Below are 22787 nucleotides of genomic sequence, written 5' to 3'. Positions count from 1 at the left end.
TGCTTTAGCCACGAGGTGGCGAGGTTTCCCACGATTATGACATTTCCAAATCCCCGCAACCACTTCTATGCAAATCGAAGCGGTCAGGCGCTTTATGAGAAATCGGTAAGTTTCTAGTAATGCTGCAATAGATTAGGATCTCGTGAATAGATTATACATTAATGAATCATTCTCAAAACAAAAGCCTTTGAAATTGCTTTACATTTAGAAAGAGATACATTGGTTCAAACACATGGCCTCTTAAAAAGTCATTTCTGGAGTAGCTGTCCAAATTAGTGAAACACGTCATGCTGGCAGACGTGGGTGAAAATATACATTTTGCAAGAATGTCGTTAAACACTGCATCAGCATTTTTTTTTTTTTTTTTTTTTTTTGTGCGTTTTTTTTATTTTTAGCTATCACACCTACACCAAATGTATTCGGTCATATTGATAAAGAGTTATTTAATAACTATGATAATCATAAACGCTGGTATTGTTCTGCATCCGAGTTCTTAAGAACTGTTTTTTGTTTGTTATATGTATATATTTTAAATAACTTTTTATTATGATGAATTAAATCAAATCTTTGGGACCCTCGATCTGTCCACCAAATCCTTGCCTGGCTGCAGAAATAACTCTCATAGTATTTGCACCCGTAGTTTTTGCGGTGATTCAGCGCCTGTGTGGTTAGATGTGGGCGAACACGTAAAACCAGAGAAATTAAGGACTGGCATAAGTCTTAGGTTCTAATTTACAGACCGTTTTTCACATTATTCGCTAGAAAACGCGTTATACATTTGAGACAGTAGCAGTGGGTATGATGAGGGAACTGAATCTGTTAAGCCCACATGGACAGACTTCTTCCCTCACCTTAGGCAGTTTTATTCGAAGCGCAATGCTCAGCATGATAGGAGGACACAGTTGGAAACTGTGGAGATAGACTAGGATCAGAGGACTGGACCCTTACTCAGGGTGGGTGAGTCGCCGCTGTGGATTTTGTAAAGAGTCTGTGGGCACCCAGGTCGCGTTCGGTCTTGGAAATATAACCAGTGTAACATGACCAGTTGTCTGGACAGCTACTGCATGTTGAATTTTCGTCTTCTAACTAGTCACGTCGTATTTTCAGCCATTTCTGTTTTTCTTAGGCACATATGTAAACACAACCATTATAAACCTGTGCTCTAGGTCTCAGTGTGTTAGACCAGGAAGCAGCGGTAACTTTTCATCTGTATCGTTTTATATAGCAAATGACAAAACTGCTAATCAGCATTCACAGAAAGAGAAAAAAAAGCAAATAAACAAAATGTGAAACTACAACAAAAAATAGTGAATACATAATTGCACGACCTGCAAGTTCTGCAGAGAAGGCTCTAGTACAGACAGGTGCTGTTTTAGACTCTGCTGGAACATCTCGAGTTCGTGTCTTGAGTGAGGGGTTAAAAACGCAGACGCCTTAGTTCACAGATATAGTCTGATTCCGTGAGATCTGCGTTTGCATTGTAAAAAAGAAAAAAAAAGAAGAGAATTTGTCATGTTTGTTGTTGGGTTCCGTACGTATGGTTTAACTGAGTGAACGAAAATGCGTAGAAAAGAAAACTGTACCTCCGCCCCAGAGCTATTCTGCAAGTCACTTCCGCGCCAGGATGTAAAGGATTGTACGAGACTGTATGAAATAATTTTATACATATTTTTACATGGATAAGGGCACAAACATTAAAGAATTATACAGAATGTTACAAGTAGATGGAGTATTGACTCAAGGTCGGCAGGGGGGGGGTTCCCCATTTATCTGTAGCATGACGTCAGGGGATTTCCAGACTGTTAAAATCTGTTTAAAAAAAAAAAAAAACGGAGAGGTTTGTAAACGTAGTGACAGATCAGTCTGGCGTTCACATCAGAAGCCGCGGATTGCAAGACAGTTCAGTTTTAGTGCTAGTTCGCTGTTGGCGTTACAAGATTAAGAAGTTAGACACGTGTCACTTGATCAGGCGCAGTGCGGAAAACTCGTGGAAAGCAAGAAGAGGGAGCTTCAGCGAATCCATTACTGCTGGAGCTGTTAATGTCAGCATTACACGTAAACACGTATGTTTGCAAAATCTGATTTCAACGCCAGTATCAATATCGCGTTGTGATTACAGCAGTTTGAGTCGGGCGGGGGCGGAGGGGGGGGGGGGAAAGGAAAGCAAGCCGACGTCACCGCCGACTGATCAAAAAAGAGCAAAAAAAAAAAAGCTGTTTATTTTTTTTTAAATTCTGTTTATTAATAAACTGCATCATACAGTATACAAACTAACATGAAAAATATGAGCGGAGAAAACGGAGATGCGCACACCTGCACGCCCCACACAGGTAAGAAACACCAGTGGTTTTATTATTATTGTTATTATTATTATTATTATTATTAGTCGTCATAGCCGTAGTAACACCCAGAATAGACCTTTACTATAAATATAGCATGGCAAACAACAGCGCATTTTAATGCAGCGTACATTTCGATTCTCATTTGGTTGCCCTTTCTACCGACTAGACTGCCGTGCACGTAAATTATAATATTCAACTAGATTCTACTTTTAAAAGAGTTGCAGTAGATGCTGTTCAGCAGTTGACATTTAAACACCAAAAGCAATATTACGCATATAATATAGGGCAGCGAGTCATGGTCGTTCTCTAAAAAGCAGCGCGTTTATTGTCTGCAGTTTTAGCCAACATTGTGATGCGCGGAGCGAGTTATGCCACCGTTCATGCGCAACACAGAGCCTGTAAAACGGGTTGGTTTGCCATGTTAAAATACATCTGTAAGTGTTTTCTGCGGATTTTGCAGCAGCCTTTGTCCAGGTTAACATTCATAATCTCTCCTAGTGACGCAGCAGTAGCACAGACTGCTAAAAGCGACGTTTTGGCAACGCAAACAAACAAAACAAACAAACAAACAAAAAAACAAGTAGGCCTGGTTTCCTGGTTGAAGGGTTGTTTATGTTGGTTTTAAAATAAATAAATAAATAAAAAATAGTTAAATTCATTGAATTGCCCAAACCTTATCAGGACTCCAAAAAACCAGACCAACACCAGCAGTTACCGGAATATTAGCGATTCCTAATCATACTTCGTGTGGTTTTATTGTACTGTTGACGAGCTCATTAACAAAAACTCATCTGTTTCAGGTTTGTTAATTATCGCGTTGCTTAGCATCTCGATGCCGTGGGTTTCCATAGTAATATAACCCGTGTCTGGCACAAATACGCCCAGGTTTTGAAAACCTAGAAACCGGGGTTCAAAGTCCCAAAAAAATAAATAATAATAAAAAAAGATTTTAGCCTTTGTACTTTTTGAAAATTGGAGGATAATTAACGATACCGTTACTTTAGGTATTCTTGTTGCGTTTATATTCAAATTGTAAACAACAGAGGGTTCCAATATAAAAAAAATTGGGATTTAGATTTTGTGAAGCAGCAAGGGTTCCAAATTTGAATCATTCAGTTACGCGCAATGGCGCAAGGTAATATCGTACCCCTCTAATTATTTGTTTTTCGGTACATAGTTGATATTTTTGAGCAACTAAATACGAGTTCTAAATACCGAATTACCGTTTTGTTTGTTTATTTTTTTTAACTGAACACAAATCTGTTGAAATGTGTTGAAATCAATGAAGCGTCTAAGGAATTCTTTACACAGAGGGTACCGAGTCTTATGTTTTTATAGCCAGAAATCAGGAAAACTCTTTTCCTCAAGGCTTCTTCGAACTGGGAATAAAGAAACTGTAGGACTACTTGCGAGATTGCCAGTTCAGACCAGTGTTGGGGCACATATTAGAATACTGTAATACTGCAAGCATCACCATGTTTGTATTCATAGAACAGAGTTTGTAAATAACCCTTCTGATGAAGTTGTGAACACATGTCTGAAATACTGCTCTGAAGAACAAAGCTTCCGTCCTTGCCGTCATAGAAAGGTAGATGACACGTTTATTTGAGAGAAATGTTGTTTTCCAGCTGTTGGAATTGTAAAAAAAAATAATAATAAAAAAAAAAAAAATTTGATTATGTTTTGAAATTGTAGACGAACGCATGTGTTTATCACAGCACTATCTCAGATCGAGCACACGTGTGCAGAAATCTGAGCGGATCACGTTGACAATGGTAACAGAAAATGAGAGACACTGTATATACTTTTCAACTTGTAACCTTTATGCGCAACAGAGCAGGTGTAGATTTCAAACAAAAAATCTGTGATGATATCATTATACCCCAAAACACGTGACTTAATGGAAAACAAAACAATTTAAAATGTTTCAATTTGAGTCGAGACAAGTCGGTAGCATTACCCTACCCTTGCTGTAAAGGTTTAAAAAAACAAGCTCCCCCCCTTCCCCCCCCGGCAATATTTAAACTAAAGTTAGGGAGCAGTGAGGCCGCACAGGGTGCTGACCTGAAGGGGGCGCTGTATCTCGCACAGGACGCCATCAATGATATTTACGAGACTGGTGCAGTTCGATCTGGAGGTTTATTTCAGGCCTTCCTTAAATAGAAATTCACGTGGTGTTCAAAACAAATACAGTGTCTGTGGTTTTCCATATTTTGCATGTGCAGGGGTGAAATTCTCAACAAAAAAGTACATCTGCTCACATGCGCAGCATGGAGGGGTACTCGTGTTGTTTTTCTTCCTTTTTTCCAACACATAAACATTAAAGACTGTAGTGTCAATTAATAAATATAACCCATGGAGGCATATATACTTCCTCTTTTTTCTTTGTATTAGTGGTGGTGGGTGTGTTTTAGTTAAATAACCAGTAGACTCTAAATATAAAACCTACTTCAGTATTTGACATCATTGTTATATAACCTTCATTTTCCAAGAAATACCCCACATGGATTTCTATAGAATTCTATAGTACAATTGCTACTACTATAGTAAAAGCCCTATAGGATTTTTGACAGATTCTATAGAATACTATAGTACTTTTGTGCTACTTGTTCTGTAGTACTTCTGTGGTAGTGTAGTAATTTTCTAGTACTGCTTTATAAATCCTTTACAATGCTGGTCCTCCTGCAGAAGGTTGGTTCTGTGGCTGTTTTGTATTTCTTAACATGTATAATTTGTATTCTGCATTCTGTGTAAAGAGTTGCTTAGTACTTGGATCTTTTTCTGTGAATTACAAGCCACAGACACAACCACGTGGCTCCAGGACTTGAAGAAAACAATTAAGCTGAAAAGTCAGTTTTAAAATATATGTTTTAGTCTCTAAGAATTACAGTGATAACATTCACAAATATGTATTGCATGTATGACAATTTTTTTTTTCTGTTGTAATCCCAGCCATCAGCAACTTACAGACCTCATTTTTGTATTTGTAAAACTTCATACATGTACAGTTGCGTGGTTTCCTGAGCATGTGTGCATTCATGCAACTATATAAATAATCACGGAGCTGGTCTTTCAATTATTTGCCCTTGAAGTTTGTTATTAGCAGCGGCAGAGCAAAATCAATAGTTATTTAAGGTTAAACCATAAAGGCAGATAAAACGAGATGTAGGTTAACGATGGGATGCAGTGGTGAAATGATTCAACCCTGCATATCATGTTCTCACGTTTTAACTGTTAGACATTCATTTTAGACAATACATACAAGACCCGTTTTGGTGCATATTATTTTTTGGGGTGTGCTGCTTACTCAGTTCGAAGGAAAAAAAAAAACAACCAAAAAACTAATCTTGCAAAATTGTATTCTTAATTTTAATATATGAAAGTAAATCCGGTGGGGGAACCATTTTTCATAGGACAATCTAAGAAAATTAGTCAGATGGGACCAATTTCCATGGGAGACCAAATTCAACGAGATACAGAAAAAGTCCCAGTACTGCGTACCAGTGAGTCCCGGCCCGTTCTGATTTGTTAATTTTACCACGTTCATTTTTCTTTCTTTGACACTTTGGAGCAAACAGCATTGAGCCTGTGCTTCTGTAGCTATTTCTGTTTTGCTGTGTGTTGTTTATGTAAAAACAATACAAGTTAGCTTTTTTATTGCATACTTGAAACAGGGGTTTAGATTAATCACCACAAAAATATTTGTCAAATACATCATTTGAGTAATGAAAGCAGCATATGAGGGGAGCTTTCTAGCTCAACTGCATTATGAACACACCAAACTCATTTCTGTGGAGCCAGGCAGATTGCCCAGGAGACTATTTCCTCTCTGTAGAGTAATCCGGTAGTCTATCAAAACTAAATATTGTTTGTCTGCACAGTCAGACAGTTAGAAGAATATGCATACATTATGCTGAATGTTTTTCATTTGGGACCCCCCCCACCCCAACCACCGCCCCTCAAGCAGACCGTGAGAAAAAAAAATAGATTTGAATCCCTTGAGAACTTTGGTAACAAGACAAGTAGTGTCTCTTGTAGATGCTGGTTACATAAATGCGTGATTTAAAATAAGTGCTACAGAACCATGCCTTTATATCAGACTCGTCGCTGTCAGCAACCAGACAATTAGAGCCAATTAAAAAGTCAAGCACAGTGCTTGGTTATATTATGCTTAAAAGTACTGGTGAGCTCTTGCAACACAAAAATACATTGTGGCTTTGTACTTGTAGTCCAGCGAGGAGCAACTGAAAGGTATGTTATGACGAAAAAGAAAGTTTTAAGGAGACTCGATTGTTTCACATCCTAAAAGGAGTTGTCAGAGTTAATTACACTTACACTAAATGTCCCTAGAGCTACCAAACCAGACTTTATTGCAAGTACAGAAATTTCAACACAGTAGTGAAAAGTTAAGCCACAGCCATGCAACTCAAAATCTGTAGCTTTGAGGGATTTATAAGAGAGTTCCAATGGAATTGTATAGATTCAAGACTAAATATTGAAGCCTATCTGAAAGCCTTGTTGCTGGCATACATTGTAATGCATAGGTCTGATTTCTTTTAGACAATTCCAGGACCAGTGCAGCTGATCACCTTGAATCTCAACTGCAAGACCCTGGTAAGATATAAACTGGGTCTCTATCCAGCAGTGGTTGAACTTGTGTTATAATTGAAATGTTTTTTTGTTTTTTTTTAAAGTCACTGCATCAGTCATTTAAAAGTCATTTTGAATTGAAATATTATTGCATCAGAGTTCCAGCCCCCTGTTGCTAAACTTGTTAAACTGAGCAAAAACAGAAGCATTGATTTGTAAAGTGCACTTTTTCCATTCCATTTTACATTCTTCTCTTTTCTTTCTCTTCACAGAGATAGAGCTAGGTGAGTGTTCATTTCCTTTGGCCTCCAGTGAATTTATTTGCTCGATTGTTATTTGCAAGTCGAGTCTGTGTCAGTAGTATTACACAGGCATGACTGCATGGTGCTGTCAATGTATGCATATTCTTCTAACTGTCTGTCTGAAATGAAAACTACTGCAGAGAATGCTAACCTAGGCAGCCAGCAAAGCCCATCTCAAAGACAAGGATGGATGCAGCACAGAACCCATTGAAGGAATTCTTTCTTATAATTCTCTGCCATTCATCTTTCTGTAGGTATCTAAAATAAATATCTATATCTAGGTGCAAAGTGGGTCTCGGAAGCAGGTTTATGTCCTGTGCAAAGTCAGTAGCGTGCCAACATCCACTGTAGCGCTCGGACATAAAGAGGCGATTGGCTTAGGGATTGAACACCCACTGACCCTCTCCTAAGCTGTTGTGGGGGCTAAAATTGGGGAGAAAAAAAGGAGTGTAAAATAATTGGGCATTCTAAATTAATAAAGAAAGCTACAGTAAACATACCTTGCTGTGCCTGTAACGCAGTAACAGAATCATCAAGACCTTGCAGCTTTCCAGCAACAGTGAAGCTATTTGAATAACGCTGAATTTGATGGTAGAAAGCCAATTTTAAATGCTGCCTCATTACTGCAACCCACTCATCAATCAGGACTGAGTATTAACAAGCGACCTACGTTTCTATAGCAACAGTAACCCTGGAGACGAGGCCCAGTAGTGTTTTGATGTTCTGTATATCTTGTGGGCAAACCAAGTTAACTATTATAAAACTGCAGTGACAACATTTAGAGAGGTAAAGTTTTTGAAGTTGTGTTTATTTCCTTCTAGAATTAATCAATGAATATATCAAGGAAGATGAAGACCTGAGGCACCCATTACCTGGCCCGCCACCACAACCAACTCCACTGCTGGAGACAGTGACAACCACAGAGCTCGTACCCAGAGGCACAGAGCATTTCAGCTCAGCACAGGTACAGCGCTGGCACTGCGACGTCCACTTCAATCCGACACAGGCCAACGGCAGCCACATGAAATCGAGGCTGGGGGTTGCTATAGCGCTCGAAACACATTCCCTTCCTTTTGTTATCCTGAGCCTGTGTAAATATTTGTTGTTTTTTTTTTTTTTTTGCGGGCTGTCTGGTGTTTTATTTTATGGAACTGGTATGAACGATTCAGAAGCGAAATAGAAGTAATGATCAATGTTCTTTTATTAATTCTAACGTGGATATGGCTTGACACAGTTGTTGCAGGCACAGCTCCCAGTACAAACCTCTGCCTTGCGCTTAAATGGAGCACAGAGCACAAGTGGCAGCCTGTTAGGCATTTGGGTCATGTGCTTGCTATTCACGTGAATATACCCATTTCCACTTTGAGTCGCATAAGGTAGCAAAATCAACTTTTTTTTTTTTTTTTTTAATTCAAATAACAGCTAAATTCATGTGAGTTAAGTCAGTTTTTGTTGGTCTTATCGCACAATTCATCACTGCTACTGTAGGTAGGTAACCCATTCCATACAAGTTCGTTTCTGCAAATCTCCCTAAAAGAAAAATATGGCATTAAAAAACGTAGCACAAGCCCATTATGTCAAAATGTATTCAAATCGTGGCAAACCATGGCAAACTATGAGAAATGCATACAGTAGACATTGGAAAAGCACGAGGTAAGATAGTCCCATTCAAGGGGGAAACAGCTTCCAATAGGAATTATATTTTTGGCTGTCAGATGCCCACCTATAGACACTTGTCTTGTAACTATTTCTTGTTTGAAAGACCTTGAAATAAGCTTTAAAAGTAATATAAGCGTTATTTGATGCCCCTACATGGGGGGAAAATAAACAGTCCCAGTCACTGCTCTCCAGTTTTGCATGCACACCCGCTTGAATCCTTGAATCCTCTGCTACATGTAGTTTATGCATCAGAGCCAGATTTCTTAAATTCTTCAGGATCAAAGAATATTAAACATCTAAGTGGCCACTTTGACACACATAAGGAAGGATGTTTAATATGAAATGCATATGCATGCTTGTACATTTTAATTTTTTTTATAAATAACATAATAATACAAATGTATTATTTCCTTTGTTTTCTAGCTCTGCCTAAAAAGTATCATGGTAGTATTTAATCCAGACCACCTTAAAAAGAGTCCTTCAATGAATGGCGTTTTATGAATAGGACCAATTATATCATAGTCATGCATGTACTGTAAATGTGCTTGCCTTAAACTAGACAGGCTTGGCTCTGAACAAAAAAAAAAAGAAAAAAAAAGATGGTTGTTTTGCTGAAGTGTCCAATAAGGAAGTCCCCCGTACTTGGTCTTCTATTGGCTACTTGTTTATCTACTGACTTCCTGGGCGGAAACTTTTGTTTTCTGTTTTGCCCAGAGTAGCTGCTGCTGCCTGTCGCATTGTTAACAGTTCTGTGAAACTGGATAAGCCACGCAGTTTACCAACAGAGCAGCTTCTTAAACAGATTGAGAAAGAACCCCATCTGTGTTCCTGGAGATGTGAGTGCATTTGTGCAACATCTTGACATTGGATGCTTTGGGATTGAACATGCTTTTATCAACTTCTTACCAAGAGTGATAACAGCCAATCGCACTGGCTGGGGTTTTAATGGGATTCAAGTGTGTGGTTTCAGATGCATTAGTTAGCTCTGAACCGAGCTGGCACGCAGACTCTATTGAAGTAATTCCCGGTGCATGCAAACCTAGTAATTGCGATCTTTATATTTTGTGTTTATTGATAAAGTAGTAGCTGACAAATATGGAAGGCAGGGTGGCACACTATATACTGCGTGCTAAAGAGGAGACACACTGTGTGAATGCGGAAGAACTTGTGGTTTAAAATACAAGGTTGTACAGTAATTAAAACCTTCAGCACTTTTTTTTTTTTTTAAATCTTATTTTGTACTGTAAATGTCCTGTGAATTAAGCAACGCTGCTTCAGTTATTTGGTGTGTGTTGATTCTCGAATAACACTGTTAATCAGATATTTAGGCTATTGTCAGCAACAACTCCTGCTACTAAATCTGCAGACTCAGTGAGCTTTATTCATGCTGTGGAAAGTGATTTCAGAGCATATTTTACAGTTCTAAAATTCACAATCCATTGCTGCCTGTTTCTTTCAGGATTCGATAAATGCATGATTTATCAATTTATTAAAGTGACTATTTTTACCTTGATGATCTCTCTAGCATGAGTTTTATAAACCAGGACTGGGTGCTAGTCAGCTTGTGTTGTTTTCTCCCACAGCGAATCGGAAATACAAACTTTTCGCATCACAGCGTCGGACTCGTGACTGTTGGGGCAGCGATGAAGCGCCGGTCCGGGTCAGCATCAGGGGCAGGACTCCCTCCCCAGCTGGTAGCCCGGGGCACCGCACCACGCGGTGGCACCAGGAAGCTGGTCCAGCGCGGGGGTCCAGCAGTGTCCTGTGGAGACACGAGCACACAGGGCCTGGAGGAATTCCTGAACCTACCCAAGCTGCTGATCACAGAGCAGCCCAAGCAGAGAGGGATGCGCTTTCGCTACGAGTGCGAGGGTCGCTCTGCAGGCAGCATCCTGGGGGAGTCGAGCAGCGAGCAGAACAAGACCCTGCCCAGCATTGAGGTCAGCACCAGATACTGTAGATACTCGCAAAGCGTCTAACAGGAAAGTGTAGGATCTGTCCTTTATGATCTGCATGACTGCCACACAGCAAGGGTGGTCTCCTTTTCATTTACCTTTTCTTAAGTTGTTTTCCTGGTAATATGGTTCTTTGTAAGAGTGGGCAGGCAGACTGACATTATAGAACAACAGTTGTAAACGGCACACAGGAGTAGACAGTGGAGCTGATGTTAGGGGCTGGTTGCAGTAGCCCAGTTTAGGTTTTGTATCCATGCTCTCCAGGCATTTACAGACCACAGCTTTTTAGAATTTTAGACACTGAGTTTAAACAAGAGTTACAAATCTTCACCTGCCCCCAGCTGCGTCTGAGTTGTTTTTAGCTAGTTTTGCACAGATCTGCAAACGGAAGCCCAGAGTCTTGACAATGACACAGCGGGATTCAGCATAAAACTACTACATCGAAGGGTAGAATCACTGTAGAAGCATTGTACTGACTGCTGTGGTGTTGTTTCCGCCAGATACAAGGCTGCATTCAGCAGGTGAAGAAGGTGAAAGTGACCGTCTCGCTGGTGTGCAGAGACATTCCCTATAGACCTCACCCGCACAGCCTCGTGGGTAAAGACTGTGAAGATGGGGTCTGTGTGGTGAGCTTCAGCCCCCGGGCCAACAGGAAGCACAGGTACCACGTTATATATTGTTATAGTGCTTGGAAATGCCTTTCTCAACATATACAGGAGGGAGCGTGATCAGGATAGACTGCGATGTTTTTGAAGGAATGGCAAAATCTAATGAATGGCAGACTCTAATAAAAAAAAAAAAAAAAAAAAGTCATTGCTTTTTAATAGCGTTTTATCAATACATATGTTAGCGCTCCCCCTTTTAGAAGGCAGTAGCCTTTTAAAAAGTTTACCGCAGTAAATTTGCATGGTCACTTTGTAGGTTTCTCATGCTTTGCATGGTTGCTTTTGTCACAGTTTACCCTGGTTTGCCATTTCTTTTAATATGCTTCATGCTTTCGCTTTGCTTTATTACACTTACCATGCTTTTACTAAGGAGGTAAGAGACAATACAATTTGTGTTCTGCCTTGTAACAAGAATACAAGTGCAGTGGCTTTATGGGGCAAATAGGAGCCACAGAGTTTCTTAATTCATCACTATTGAGTGTGTAGCAGTTAAAGTGCACTCAATTGATTGATTGTTACCTCACGATTAGGACACTGGTTGCTGAATGCATCACTTGTACCATTTTCACTCCTTCCCAGATTATTGTGGATTTATAGTTTTATACTATAGAAATGTCTCGGACTTTCTCCCTTGGTCAGTGCTCAGATCTGTTCGTTCTTTGTGTGTTCCTTTTAGCTTCTCAAACCTCGGGATCCAGTGTGTGAGGCGGAGAGAAGTCGAGCCAGCGCTTGAGAAGAGACGCAGCCAAGGAATAGACCCGTTCAACAGTAAGGCGCTATATTCAGAAGAATTATGTGTTGGCCAGTTACCCATCTAAGAGCCTTTAAGTGAAGTCACAGTTGCTAAACAAGTTGATCCATGAATCTTACCTTTGTTACACTTCCATTAGCTACTACCTGGCTCTCAAATGTGCAGTTTTGAAAGAAGCACATACTATAGCAAACTTTTAAAATGAAAGCTGACACTAGTAGGTCAAAAAAGGATTCTGTGCCTTATTTTCAGGGTGTCTGTTAAACTAACACTTCCTGGGTCATTTCGCATCAGCATCAGTGTCTTGAGTCATGTTACTGACTGAAAGCATGTCAGTCAACAGGGGGAACAATGTTACCCTCCAGGGGAAATGACCAGGCAAGTGCAAGTCTAACTGAAAGCATGGCTTGCAAATAGAGATTTCTTTAAACAAGTGTAAGCTGTAAAGCTGGCTGGCACGGTGGGTACTATAACGGTTAATTGTAACCACAGGAGTCTACCGGTTGGCTGTGGCGCGTTGCCAAAAACCACACACCAGGAAACGGTTTCACAACAGAAAAGCTGGCAAAACAAGACAAACAACCTTAAGTTAGAACCCTGAATTGTTTTTTGAAACTGAATTTTCTAATGCATTCCGTTCTTTATTTATTTTTTGGTGGAACTGAACCCCACAGTTGCTGACAGCACGTCCCACACAACAAACTTCTTTACTCATTTTGTGACACAGGTTTGCCAGTTTACCACATCAAAGCACAGCAAAAAGGCTGCTTACAAGTGTAATCTGACTCATTTTTCAATTGGAGGAACACATCTAGGAACACATCAAAATGTGAAAGACGATACTGTGATAAAATTCAGATTTTGCTCTGCGTTGAGATTAATATAATAAAAATGAGAAGAAATAATAAACAAAACCAAACAGGAAAGATTGCACCTGTGTCACCAAGTAAGGGCTGTTTATTTATTAAAACCACTCGAGTGCTAATGTGTATTTGTGAACAGAAAATTTCACAAGGCATGTGATAACAGTGAGCATTCAATTGAGTAAGATAAATCTGTGATAGCATGCAGTGTGTTGCTGTTGCTAGGCGATCATGGAGGCATTGTGGTACCGAAACACTTTTTTTATACAGAAAGAAAACATTCATAAATAAAATTCAGATGCCTGTGTTCTCTTAAACGGGGGTTTTAATGTTTTCAACAATACGGTCTATGATATGAAGTCCACATTTTAAATTCTTATTCTCATATCATAATACATGCAAATGTGGCATCCCATAATAGGAGGCTGTGTAGTCCAGTGGTTAAAGAAACAGGCTTGTAACCAGGAGGTACCCGGTTCCAATCCCAGTTCAGCCACTGACTCACTGTGTGACCCCGAGCAAGTCACTGAACCTCCTTGTGCTCCGTCTTTGGGGTGAGGCGTTGTTGTAAGTGGCTCTGCAGCTGATACATAGTTCACACACCCTAGTCTTGTAAAGGACTTTGTGATGGTGCTATATAAAGATTATTATAATAACCTGAGACATGCCCCCACAGTACCTGAATACTTTCTATATGATCGCCTAGCAAACAACAGCACAGAGAATGGCTACAGGTTTGACAGAGATGTGCATTTGGAACCTTTAAATTAGTATGCTTTTGTTGAGCTGCAAAAAAAGGTGTGTCTTTCATATAGTGTGTAGAATACAACATACACATCATGATTACTTGCAGAATAGTGCCGGGAGTGCCAGGGGAGCTGGGAGAGATGTAAAAGAGATGTATCACTGCTGAAGTGATTGGTTTAGCCATAGAGATACATTTCCTAGCCCTATGTAGTCAATTTCCTATGTTAGAATGAGCTTCTATGAGTGCATAACACATACGTTTCCATCAGCTGTATTTGATTATTGCATTCTTTACTGTAGCCTGCTTATTACCTCCTATAGTAAATATTTTTTTGAAGGATGGACCTCTTTCTTCTGCTCCTTGTGGACTGTGTGTATTTTTAGAATAGACTGAAGCTGCTTCTTAATGCGCAATGCAGTTTCATATTGAAGCACAGTATGTTTACGCAAATACTGTTTTTTTTTTTTTTTTGCTAGATTTTGTACAAGTTTCCAAGTACAGTATAACATTTATTTTTGTAGTTTTATTTATTTTAAAAATATGGTATTTTAAAGGCATTTACTGTTGATAGCAGTTTTCTTTTTAAGCAAATAAGGTATTGGTGGTGGTTTAATGATGAGATACATGAAGTTATGATTTGAGATGTTAACACACATCTGTGCTTCACCCACAGTTTATCAGTGTTGGAAGCTGTTAATGTGTGAGTAATGAGACTCTTATGTAGTCCTTGTTTTCAAAGGCTCAGAATAATTTTTCTAAGAACCAGCCCACTTACTGTGCATCTATTACCTGCTATCAAGACACTATCTTTGCCCCAAATGGAAAAGTATTTTGTTTTTTACATATACAAAGACCCTTTTAGAAAGTTATATAAATCCCCTGCAGTGCCTTAGCCCGGCTGTCGAAACCACAGGGTGTGTATGTGGATGGTGCTCACAGGTCTAGCTGTAGTCTGTAGGTACTGAGTTTGTGCAGAGTATCTTGGGGCTTTCCACGAAGAAGCACCTTTTTGCAGCGCAGGATTCTTGACTCTGTTGCTTCAGCTTGGGAATGTGTACAGATGGTGCTGGCAGGTGTTTTAGACGATTATCTGCTAAAAATGCGTGATCGGTATTCTCACCAGCACATTGGTGGAAGTGAATGCAGGCTGTTATACACATTGTCTCTTTTTCTAGCTGCCCAGTCGAGGAGCATTGATGATGTGGAGATGAACGTGGTTCGCCTGTGCTTTCAGTGCGAGGTGCTGTACGATCTCGGAAACAAAATCAATTTGCCCCCTGTGGTATCTGAACCTGTATTCGACAAAAGTATGTAACTTCAGATTTATTCTTATTTCTGTAAAGCTGATATATCTAAATAAATCTTAACTGGTATCTGTTGCCATTATTTAGCAGGTCTCAGTTTCCTATATGAAAAACATGCACATTGTGGTAAAGATTTTGAAATGGTATTTTATATAGTGAAGAGAAATTAGCAATTGCTTCTTGCAGATACTTCAGTGCTACACTGCCAGTCAAGCTGTCATGAAGGAAGTCATAAGAATTGAGCCAATGCATGAAGCTTCTAGGATTTTGAGCACTTAAATATATGTAATCATGTTGTAGTGTGCGGTTTTTTTTTTGGAGAAATATATATTTTAAAAAGATACGCTTAGGAAGGGGAACTAAGCGTTCTGAATAGTTTTTGCTACATGAACTCAAACTCCCAGAACAACTTGTGACATGAACTCAAACTCCCAGAAGCAACTTGTGACATGAACTCAAACTCCCAGAAGCAACTTGTGACATGAACTCAAACTCCCAGAAGCAACTTGTGTGTCAGCTGCGTTCCATCACTAGGAAGAGCGACACGGAATTGTATTGTTTAGAAATGCTATAAAAAAAAAAAAAAAAAAAGCAATGTTAAAAATCAAATACATGTTTAACATAAGGTGAGCCTTCACTTAGGGAAATGTGAGCTCTACAAAGGGATGCCTATTCAAGTGGACTGAGTCCTGAAAGCTGAATTTCACAAGGGGAATTCAACTGCAATTTTATATAGAGATTTTAAACCTGCTGGTCTTATATTGTTTGTAACAGAGGCCACAACAACATCGGAGCTGAAAATTAACCGATTGAACACTGCCAGAGGGCCGTGCTCTGGGAAGACTGAGATCTACCTGCTGTGTGACAAGGTGCAGAAAGGTAGGTGTCTCTAGACGTGTTCCTAACATCTGGGTGCTCACCTGTTTGCCCTGATTACAGCCCTGATACGAGGTGGAATCAGCTCCACAAGGTGCTGGAAGGTGTCTCGATGGATCCATTCAGCTGTTGATATTTCACTCAGTTGGGGCAGGGAGGTAGCCACAGGCAGGCTCATGAGGACCATCGTTCATCCCAAACAATGGGGTGGAAAAGTAGCCATTGTGGTAAGAGTGCAGCATTGTTGGGTAGATGCAGTGGTGCTTAACTGAACTTGACTGACTTAGGATGGACGGAGACACTTCTTCACACAGAGAGTGGTGAGGGGGTGGAATGGGCTGTCTAGTCATGTTGTTGAAGGAGACTCTTCTTCACACAGAGAGTGGTGAGGGGATGGAATGGGCTGCCTAGTCATGTTGTTGAAGGAGACTCTTCTTCACACAGAGAGTGGTGAGGGGATGGAATGGGCTGCCTAGTCATGTTGTTGAAGGAGACTCTTCTTCACACAGAGAGTGGTGAGGGGATGGAATGGGCTGCCTAGTCATGTTGTTGAAGGAGACTCTTCTTCACACAGAGAGTGGTGAGGGGATGGAATGGGTTACCTAGTCATGTTGTTGAAGGAGACTGTTCTTCACACAGAGAGTGGTGAGGGGATGGAATGGGCTGCCTAGTCATGTTGTTGAAGGAGACTCTTCTTCACACAGGGAGTGGTGAGGGGATGGAATGGGCTGTCTAGTCATGTTGTTGAAGGAGACTGTTCTTCACACAGAGAGTGGTGAGGGGATGGAATGGGCTGCCTAGTCATATTGTTAAGGCAGAATCACTTGGATCCTTTAAGACCCAACTTGACAAAGTTTTGAGAACAATCAGCTGCTGGGAACCAGGCAAGTTTAGATCAGCCAAATGGCCTCCTCGTTTGTAACATTTCTTACGTTCTCATGTTCGACCTTTCAGAGTCATCAAGGGGACCCAGGTTATACCAGGAGAACATGCCCCACACCTGGGCAACACCGAATCCTGTCAGGTAGACTCAGTGTGCCTATTGATGTTTTGCAGACGATATCGAGATTATCTTCAGTCTGGAGGGCTGGGAGGCGAAGGCGGAGTTTGCCCAGACTGACGTCCACAGACAGATCGCCATCGTGTTCAAGGCCCCGCCCTTCAATGAGCTCGACATCACCGAAGAGGTGGAGGTCAACGTGCAGCTGCGGCGCATTTCTGACCAGATGAACAGCGAGCCCGTCAAGTACACCTACTTCCCTGAGAACCAGGGTACGAGAAAATGAACCACAAAGGTCCTCCCTGGGATTGTGTCAAACTGGGTTGTTTTTGCCGTGTTAATCAAGGGATTTCATGATAAAATATTTCATAATTGATTCGACAGAGGGTAGTAGACGCACCCTCACAGAGAGAGTGGGGAGGGTATGGGATGCCCAAACCTAGTCATGCTGTTGAGGCTTTATCACTGGGATCCTTAAGTTTCCGACTTGACAACGTTTGGAGATCAATCCGCTACGAGGAACCAGCGGATTGAGCTTCTGTTCTTAACTATGATATAAAAACTCTGTTTCAAGTCTTCAGGTGCAAGTGTTAATTAACGATACACGTTTAAAGCGTTTCTTAAAATTTTCACTTACACCCGAAAGAGAGACTTTTGAAGTCTTGATAGCTGGTGTTTGAATGTCACATTTTTTAATCACACACTTTCCGTAATTGGCAAATCTCGTATAATTGGTAAATGTAGACTGTATTTAACTATTGTAATATGTTTATATGTTAGTGTTCTTAACTTCCAAGGCATGTGTTGTAGAATGTAGGACAGCGGGTGTGAGAGTGGTGAGGGTAGGGAATGAGTTACTTATCCCTTTTTTTGATACTGAATAGTTGGGATACTTTAGCCTGACTTGACAAAAGTTTTCAGATCAACCAGATACTAAGGAACTGGACAAGCACTGATGGGCCAGATGTTCTTAAATTCACTTTTATATTTCTTTATCTGCATGGGTTCAAAAAAGCCTAGTGGCTTGTAGTTTTACGCCAGAAGTCTTCAGCGGCTGTTCGAATGCCCTAACTTGTTTTGCATTTTCAGATCCATATGACGTGAACAGGAAGAGGAAAACAGCCCGCTCGAAGTTGAAGGTAGAAGTTGACGACACAGGTTTGTGTCCCTTGCGGTTTGTGTTTGCAGCCTTGGTGTCAGTCCTTCAGAGGTGCAGCAACTCTATCTAGTAAAAACATAGGTGCACAATGTTGAAGTAACTTAAAAAAAAATGATGGTGATTAAGTAGATTCAAGAAAATGCACAGAGTCCTTTTCTTCAATCAGTTGCCAGGTTTATTGAAATATGCAGGGAGTCTGGTCCCAGGTACAGGACAAACAGAATACTCCTCATTACAATGTTTGCATGACATTAAATACCCTTCTGTATAGATGGTCCACCTCCCCTTTCTCTGACACTTAACCAGTGGTCAAGGTAATTTAATTTATTGTGTGAGTGTGTGTGTCTGTGTGTGTAGTCTAGTGTGACAACTTCTGAACTCAGTGCATTCTTCACACTCCTGGAGACAAAAGGTCCATACATCTGCCTTTTGTTATCTTCTTGCGACCCCCTTTGATCCTAGTGGCATTATCTCTTTCGATCTCTCTGAAGTCTTTAGCGCCTGTTCCCTTCTAGCACAGCATTGTTATCTCGTTAGCTAGCAGTCAGTCCATGTTTTCCAACAAATGTAGTCAAAATTAGATTTCCACATGTATGAAAGCACCTGCCTCTCGTACCAGTTCAGAGAGAACAGCTGCCATTGAACTCTCTTAGTCCCGCTCGCCAGCTATGGCCGAAGGTTTTGCATCACTCTATAGAACTGACTAATTTTGCTTCATAAAGTCGAGTGCAGCATGCTGAATAATGTTTCGTGAATATACTGAGTTACATACCGCTTTGTAGTTTTCCATATACTGAACAAAAAACTGACAGCAATTGAAAAACCTGACATTTAAAAATCTAACATGAAATACTGTACTACTATTATGGCTTCAAGTAGACCTTTTGTTTTGTTCAATTATTTGTTTAATAATAAAATTAGAGAGGCAGAATTCTCTTCTAAACATCTCGGTGTATCCAGATCACGCTCCCTCCTGCAACAATGCTGGTTTTCCGTTCCCACAATACAGTGTGCATTTCAATCAGAGCCCCGGCATTGTTGCAGGAGGGAGCGTGAACCGGATACACTGTGAGGTTTACAAGAAAAAAAAAAAAAATTCGAAAAAAGATTAAAAAAAAAAAAAAAAAAAAGGAATTGCTGCGATACAGACAATACTGGATAGAGGAAAGGGATGTGCTTCTTGTAAACACTGCAAGGGGTTCTGTGACACGTTGATTTCTGTCTTGTGACCACTGACCACCCTGGCTGGCACAAGCACTGAGCACAATATATAACAGACCTGCTAACTTACTGTTGCTAAAATGTGCTAAATGTGCATGATTTTAAGAAACAAACCAATTAATTATAATTTTAAATACTTTTTAGAAAATAGATTATTACTGCACTGTGTTATCCAGTAAAAACTTTGTGTTTGACCATCCTGTTGAAAACGTCGCTGTTAGTAACATGCGTAAAGTGTTTTTTTCAATGTGAAAACAACATCAGAATAAAGAAAAGACCATTGTTCAATTTGATTTAAGACAGAATAGATGCTTTGATGGAAATGTCACTGCTGAAACTTGAGAGAAGCATTGTAGTTATTTAGCGATCGCAAAAATGTCTTAAATGCTAAGCCTCACTCACACTTATGTGTGCGTTAAAGTGTGTGAGAGCAGATCCCAACTTTATATTGATCTTCATTCCTGCTCTTTTTTCTAGAACAAACCACCCATCTGCCAGATCCTTTTCCTCACAATGACTGGTCTGCTCATCAGCCACTAAACCCTCAGTCAGATACCACATTTCTTGAAAATGCATTCTTCAATAGTTATCTTGATGAAAGCAACTTGCCCCAAGAGGCAGATGCACTTACTTGGGCTTGCTTGGAAAATCCAGAGATGCAGGTCTACAGTGATAACCAGCTTGGAGGAGAAAATAACATGAGCTTAGCTGCTACAATGAACATGTGCATCCACGCCCTGGAAAAAACAAATGGCCTTTTCAACCAACAACATGGATACTTGGATCCTTCCTTCCAACTGCCACCCGTCATGGACCAACAGTTTCAAGCATGTCCGAACTACAATCTCACCATGAACGAGAACATTGAGCCCAGCCTGGGGCAAGGCGTCTTTGCAGGGTACCTGGAACAAAACCTCAGACCAGCCGATGAGAAGGTGAACAGCAAGATGCCAGAGGAGACGGAGAAACCGTGACCAGCTGCAGCCGGAGGCTATCCGTGATTTCTTGTTTGTATTGACACTTCACTCAAGAGACCTTCAATTGTAGCTGACAATGCTGTTTGGTTGGCAAGCTCCAGGCACCAGAGGAGACTGAACTATCAAGCCTGGTGCCTGAGCTAAAGCTAAGAGAACTGCACTTGAGGAACTGTAAGTCTTGGCTGCTTTAAGACGGATTCAAATAGGATTTGGTAGGATTTGTCAACCCAAGCAAGCAAACAAGACAACAGGGGGACCAGTGATTCTGTTGCTGATTGTTTAGCATGGCTTTTGTACATAATGTCACAGCTACAGTTCAATTTCTGTATGGTATTAGATACACTGACCATTCTGGTCCGCCCGTTAAACTGGACATGGAGCTTGGAACGGGTGGAGTATGAGGAGGTTTGGGGGGCTGTATTTGTTTTGTTATGTAACTGACGCTCCAGGGAAAATTCAATCAGACAGTTTAAAAAGGTTCCTGTTCAGCTAATAATCATGTTTTATTTAAGTTACTTAAAAGTAGTTTTTTTCAGACCTTTGTAAGTGCACTGTAAATATTTTAAAACCATAAAAAATAAAAAAAATAAACTACATTTGTTTCTGGCTTGTTTTTTTTGTTGTTGTCAAGGGTAACTCTTGGGGAATAGTTTTGAATGGCTGCTGAAACTGCTATTAGAAGTGACCATTGGGACAGCAGCTGCACTGGTAAGAATGCTGCCAATTTCAGTGACAAAGCATTCTGAGCGTTCAAACCACAGCCGCTCTATAAAAGCAAATGAGCTGCAATAACATCTGGCTCCCTCTGATCAGGTTGAGAGTGGAAGACTAGAGGTAGCCACCAAACACTTAAACATACAAGAAATATATCTGTGAGAAGATTTATTTATTTATTTATTTTTTATATTTGTATATTATTTCCAAATTTAAAACACACATTTTTATATTCCTTATAATTAAAAAAAAAAAAAAAAATGCAGATTTCTTTATAACCATTTTAAAACCTGATATCTTGCGCTAGGTTAAAGAGACGAAATTACTTAAGACGTGCAAGTGGAAGAGCAAGGCAAGCTTACCTGTTCTTTCAAAACTGCTCAGTGAGGCCTCTATAGTAAATAGGTAAGATTCATGGAAGTTGATGTTAGCTACAGCCACTATAATACAAAGGTTCTATCTATAAAACTCAAACACACCCAGCATCTAAACAGTCTGGACAAACCCATTGACTTTTTGTTTGGAGCCAATTTCCAGTAAAGAATGACTCAAGATACTAAAAGACCCAAACCTTATATATAAGTATGTGATGAAAACAATAGATTTCTGTTCTAAATCCTTTTCTGGTAATTCACAGGCCACTGATACCACAGAACCGGTTTGTTACGATAGAAAAACAATTTAAAAAAAATGCAGTTTTCTTAAATATTTAATCATTAAGCATTACTGGGTGTTCTTCAGAGGAATGCCTCTGTCAGCAGGTTTCAGTTTCAAATCTCTCATTAGATATTTTTTATGAATCTGACTGAAACTTGGTCTTAACCCAGCTGAATGGAAGGTTCCTAGTGAGACAAAAAATATGAAATTTCTCATTAAGTTACAATATCCATAATACAGGAGGTGTTACAGTTGCAATACAGTTATAGCGAGGCTCCCACAGAGATGTCATAGAACACATTTGGCCAATATTAAAGATCATACAAAAATAACATGAAAATGATGATTGAAAATGCAGTTTAGAAGGCAATTCACAATCTCTTATTCGCAATCATGAAATGTTTCCACTTCATTTCCTTTGTCAACTCCTTTTAAGTTTTTTAAAGACTTCAATCAAGCCCCCCTGATTCTTCGTTAATAAGATAAATACACATTGGATGGAAGTATGCTCTTTGATGCACAGTGCCACACATTCAAGTTTAATTTTGCAATCTGGAAGGTATTTCCTCATACTGTAGTATGCAGTTCAGCATTATTATCAACTCTCTTTGCTGGGCTTTTACTGGGACAAATGTTTACAAGGGTGCTGCAACACTGGCTACAAACAAAGCTTATGATATAGAACAAGGCTGCCCAGGGCTCTAGAAGTAAGGCTAGCACAAGAACAGGACTAGTTGAATGCAGTCACAGTCAGCTGAAGTGAAGTTCCATATAAACTACTATTTGGAACATTAATAAATCAGTTAAACAATGTTCAGCTAGTTTTGTAATGTAGTGCAAAGTCTTACAATTTTTTCTTCAAAGTCAAAGTCTTACAAGTTTTTCTCTAATTTTGTTAACCGCAAAAGTTACGTCTAAATCTATCAAATTACATAAATACAATTTGTGTTCTGATTTTTTCAAATAAATATTTTTGTGGTAATTAAGTGGACTTAGAGGAGCAA

At 39.9% G+C, this 22787-nt stretch overlaps 1 protein-coding gene across 2 annotated transcripts; it reads left to right on the top strand.

Moving 5' to 3' along the window:
• Positions 1-1517: 1517 nt before the first annotated feature.
• LOC121303823 (transcription factor RelB-like) lies at positions 1518-20979 on the top strand. Of its 2 annotated transcripts, XM_041234624.1 has the most exons (12): positions 1518-2330; positions 6903-6956; positions 7205-7216; positions 8056-8198; positions 10477-10833; positions 11349-11509; positions 12190-12281; positions 15051-15182; positions 15954-16058; positions 17112-17327; positions 18145-18213; positions 19913-20979. In XM_041234624.1, exons 1-12 carry the CDS (start codon positions 2276-2278, stop codon positions 20407-20409), a joined length of 1893 nt encoding a protein of 630 aa, XP_041090558.1. In that variant the 5' UTR covers positions 1518-2275; the 3' UTR covers positions 20410-20979. The 2 variants fall into 2 exon arrangements, with proteins under 2 accessions (XP_041090558.1, XP_041090559.1); XM_041234625.1 differs by lacking the exons at positions 1518-2330; positions 6903-6956; positions 7205-7216; positions 8056-8198 and adding an exon at positions 9250-9729.
• Positions 20980-22787: the final 1808 nt, after the last annotated feature.

The sequence above is a fragment of the Polyodon spathula genome, chromosome 35 (genome assembly GCF_017654505.1).
Source record: "Polyodon spathula isolate WHYD16114869_AA chromosome 35, ASM1765450v1, whole genome shotgun sequence".
Classification (NCBI taxonomy): domain Eukaryota; kingdom Metazoa; phylum Chordata; class Actinopteri; order Acipenseriformes; family Polyodontidae; genus Polyodon; species Polyodon spathula.
The sequence above is the reverse complement of the archived record's forward strand: the minus strand, read 5'-3'. Positions and strand labels throughout refer to the sequence as shown.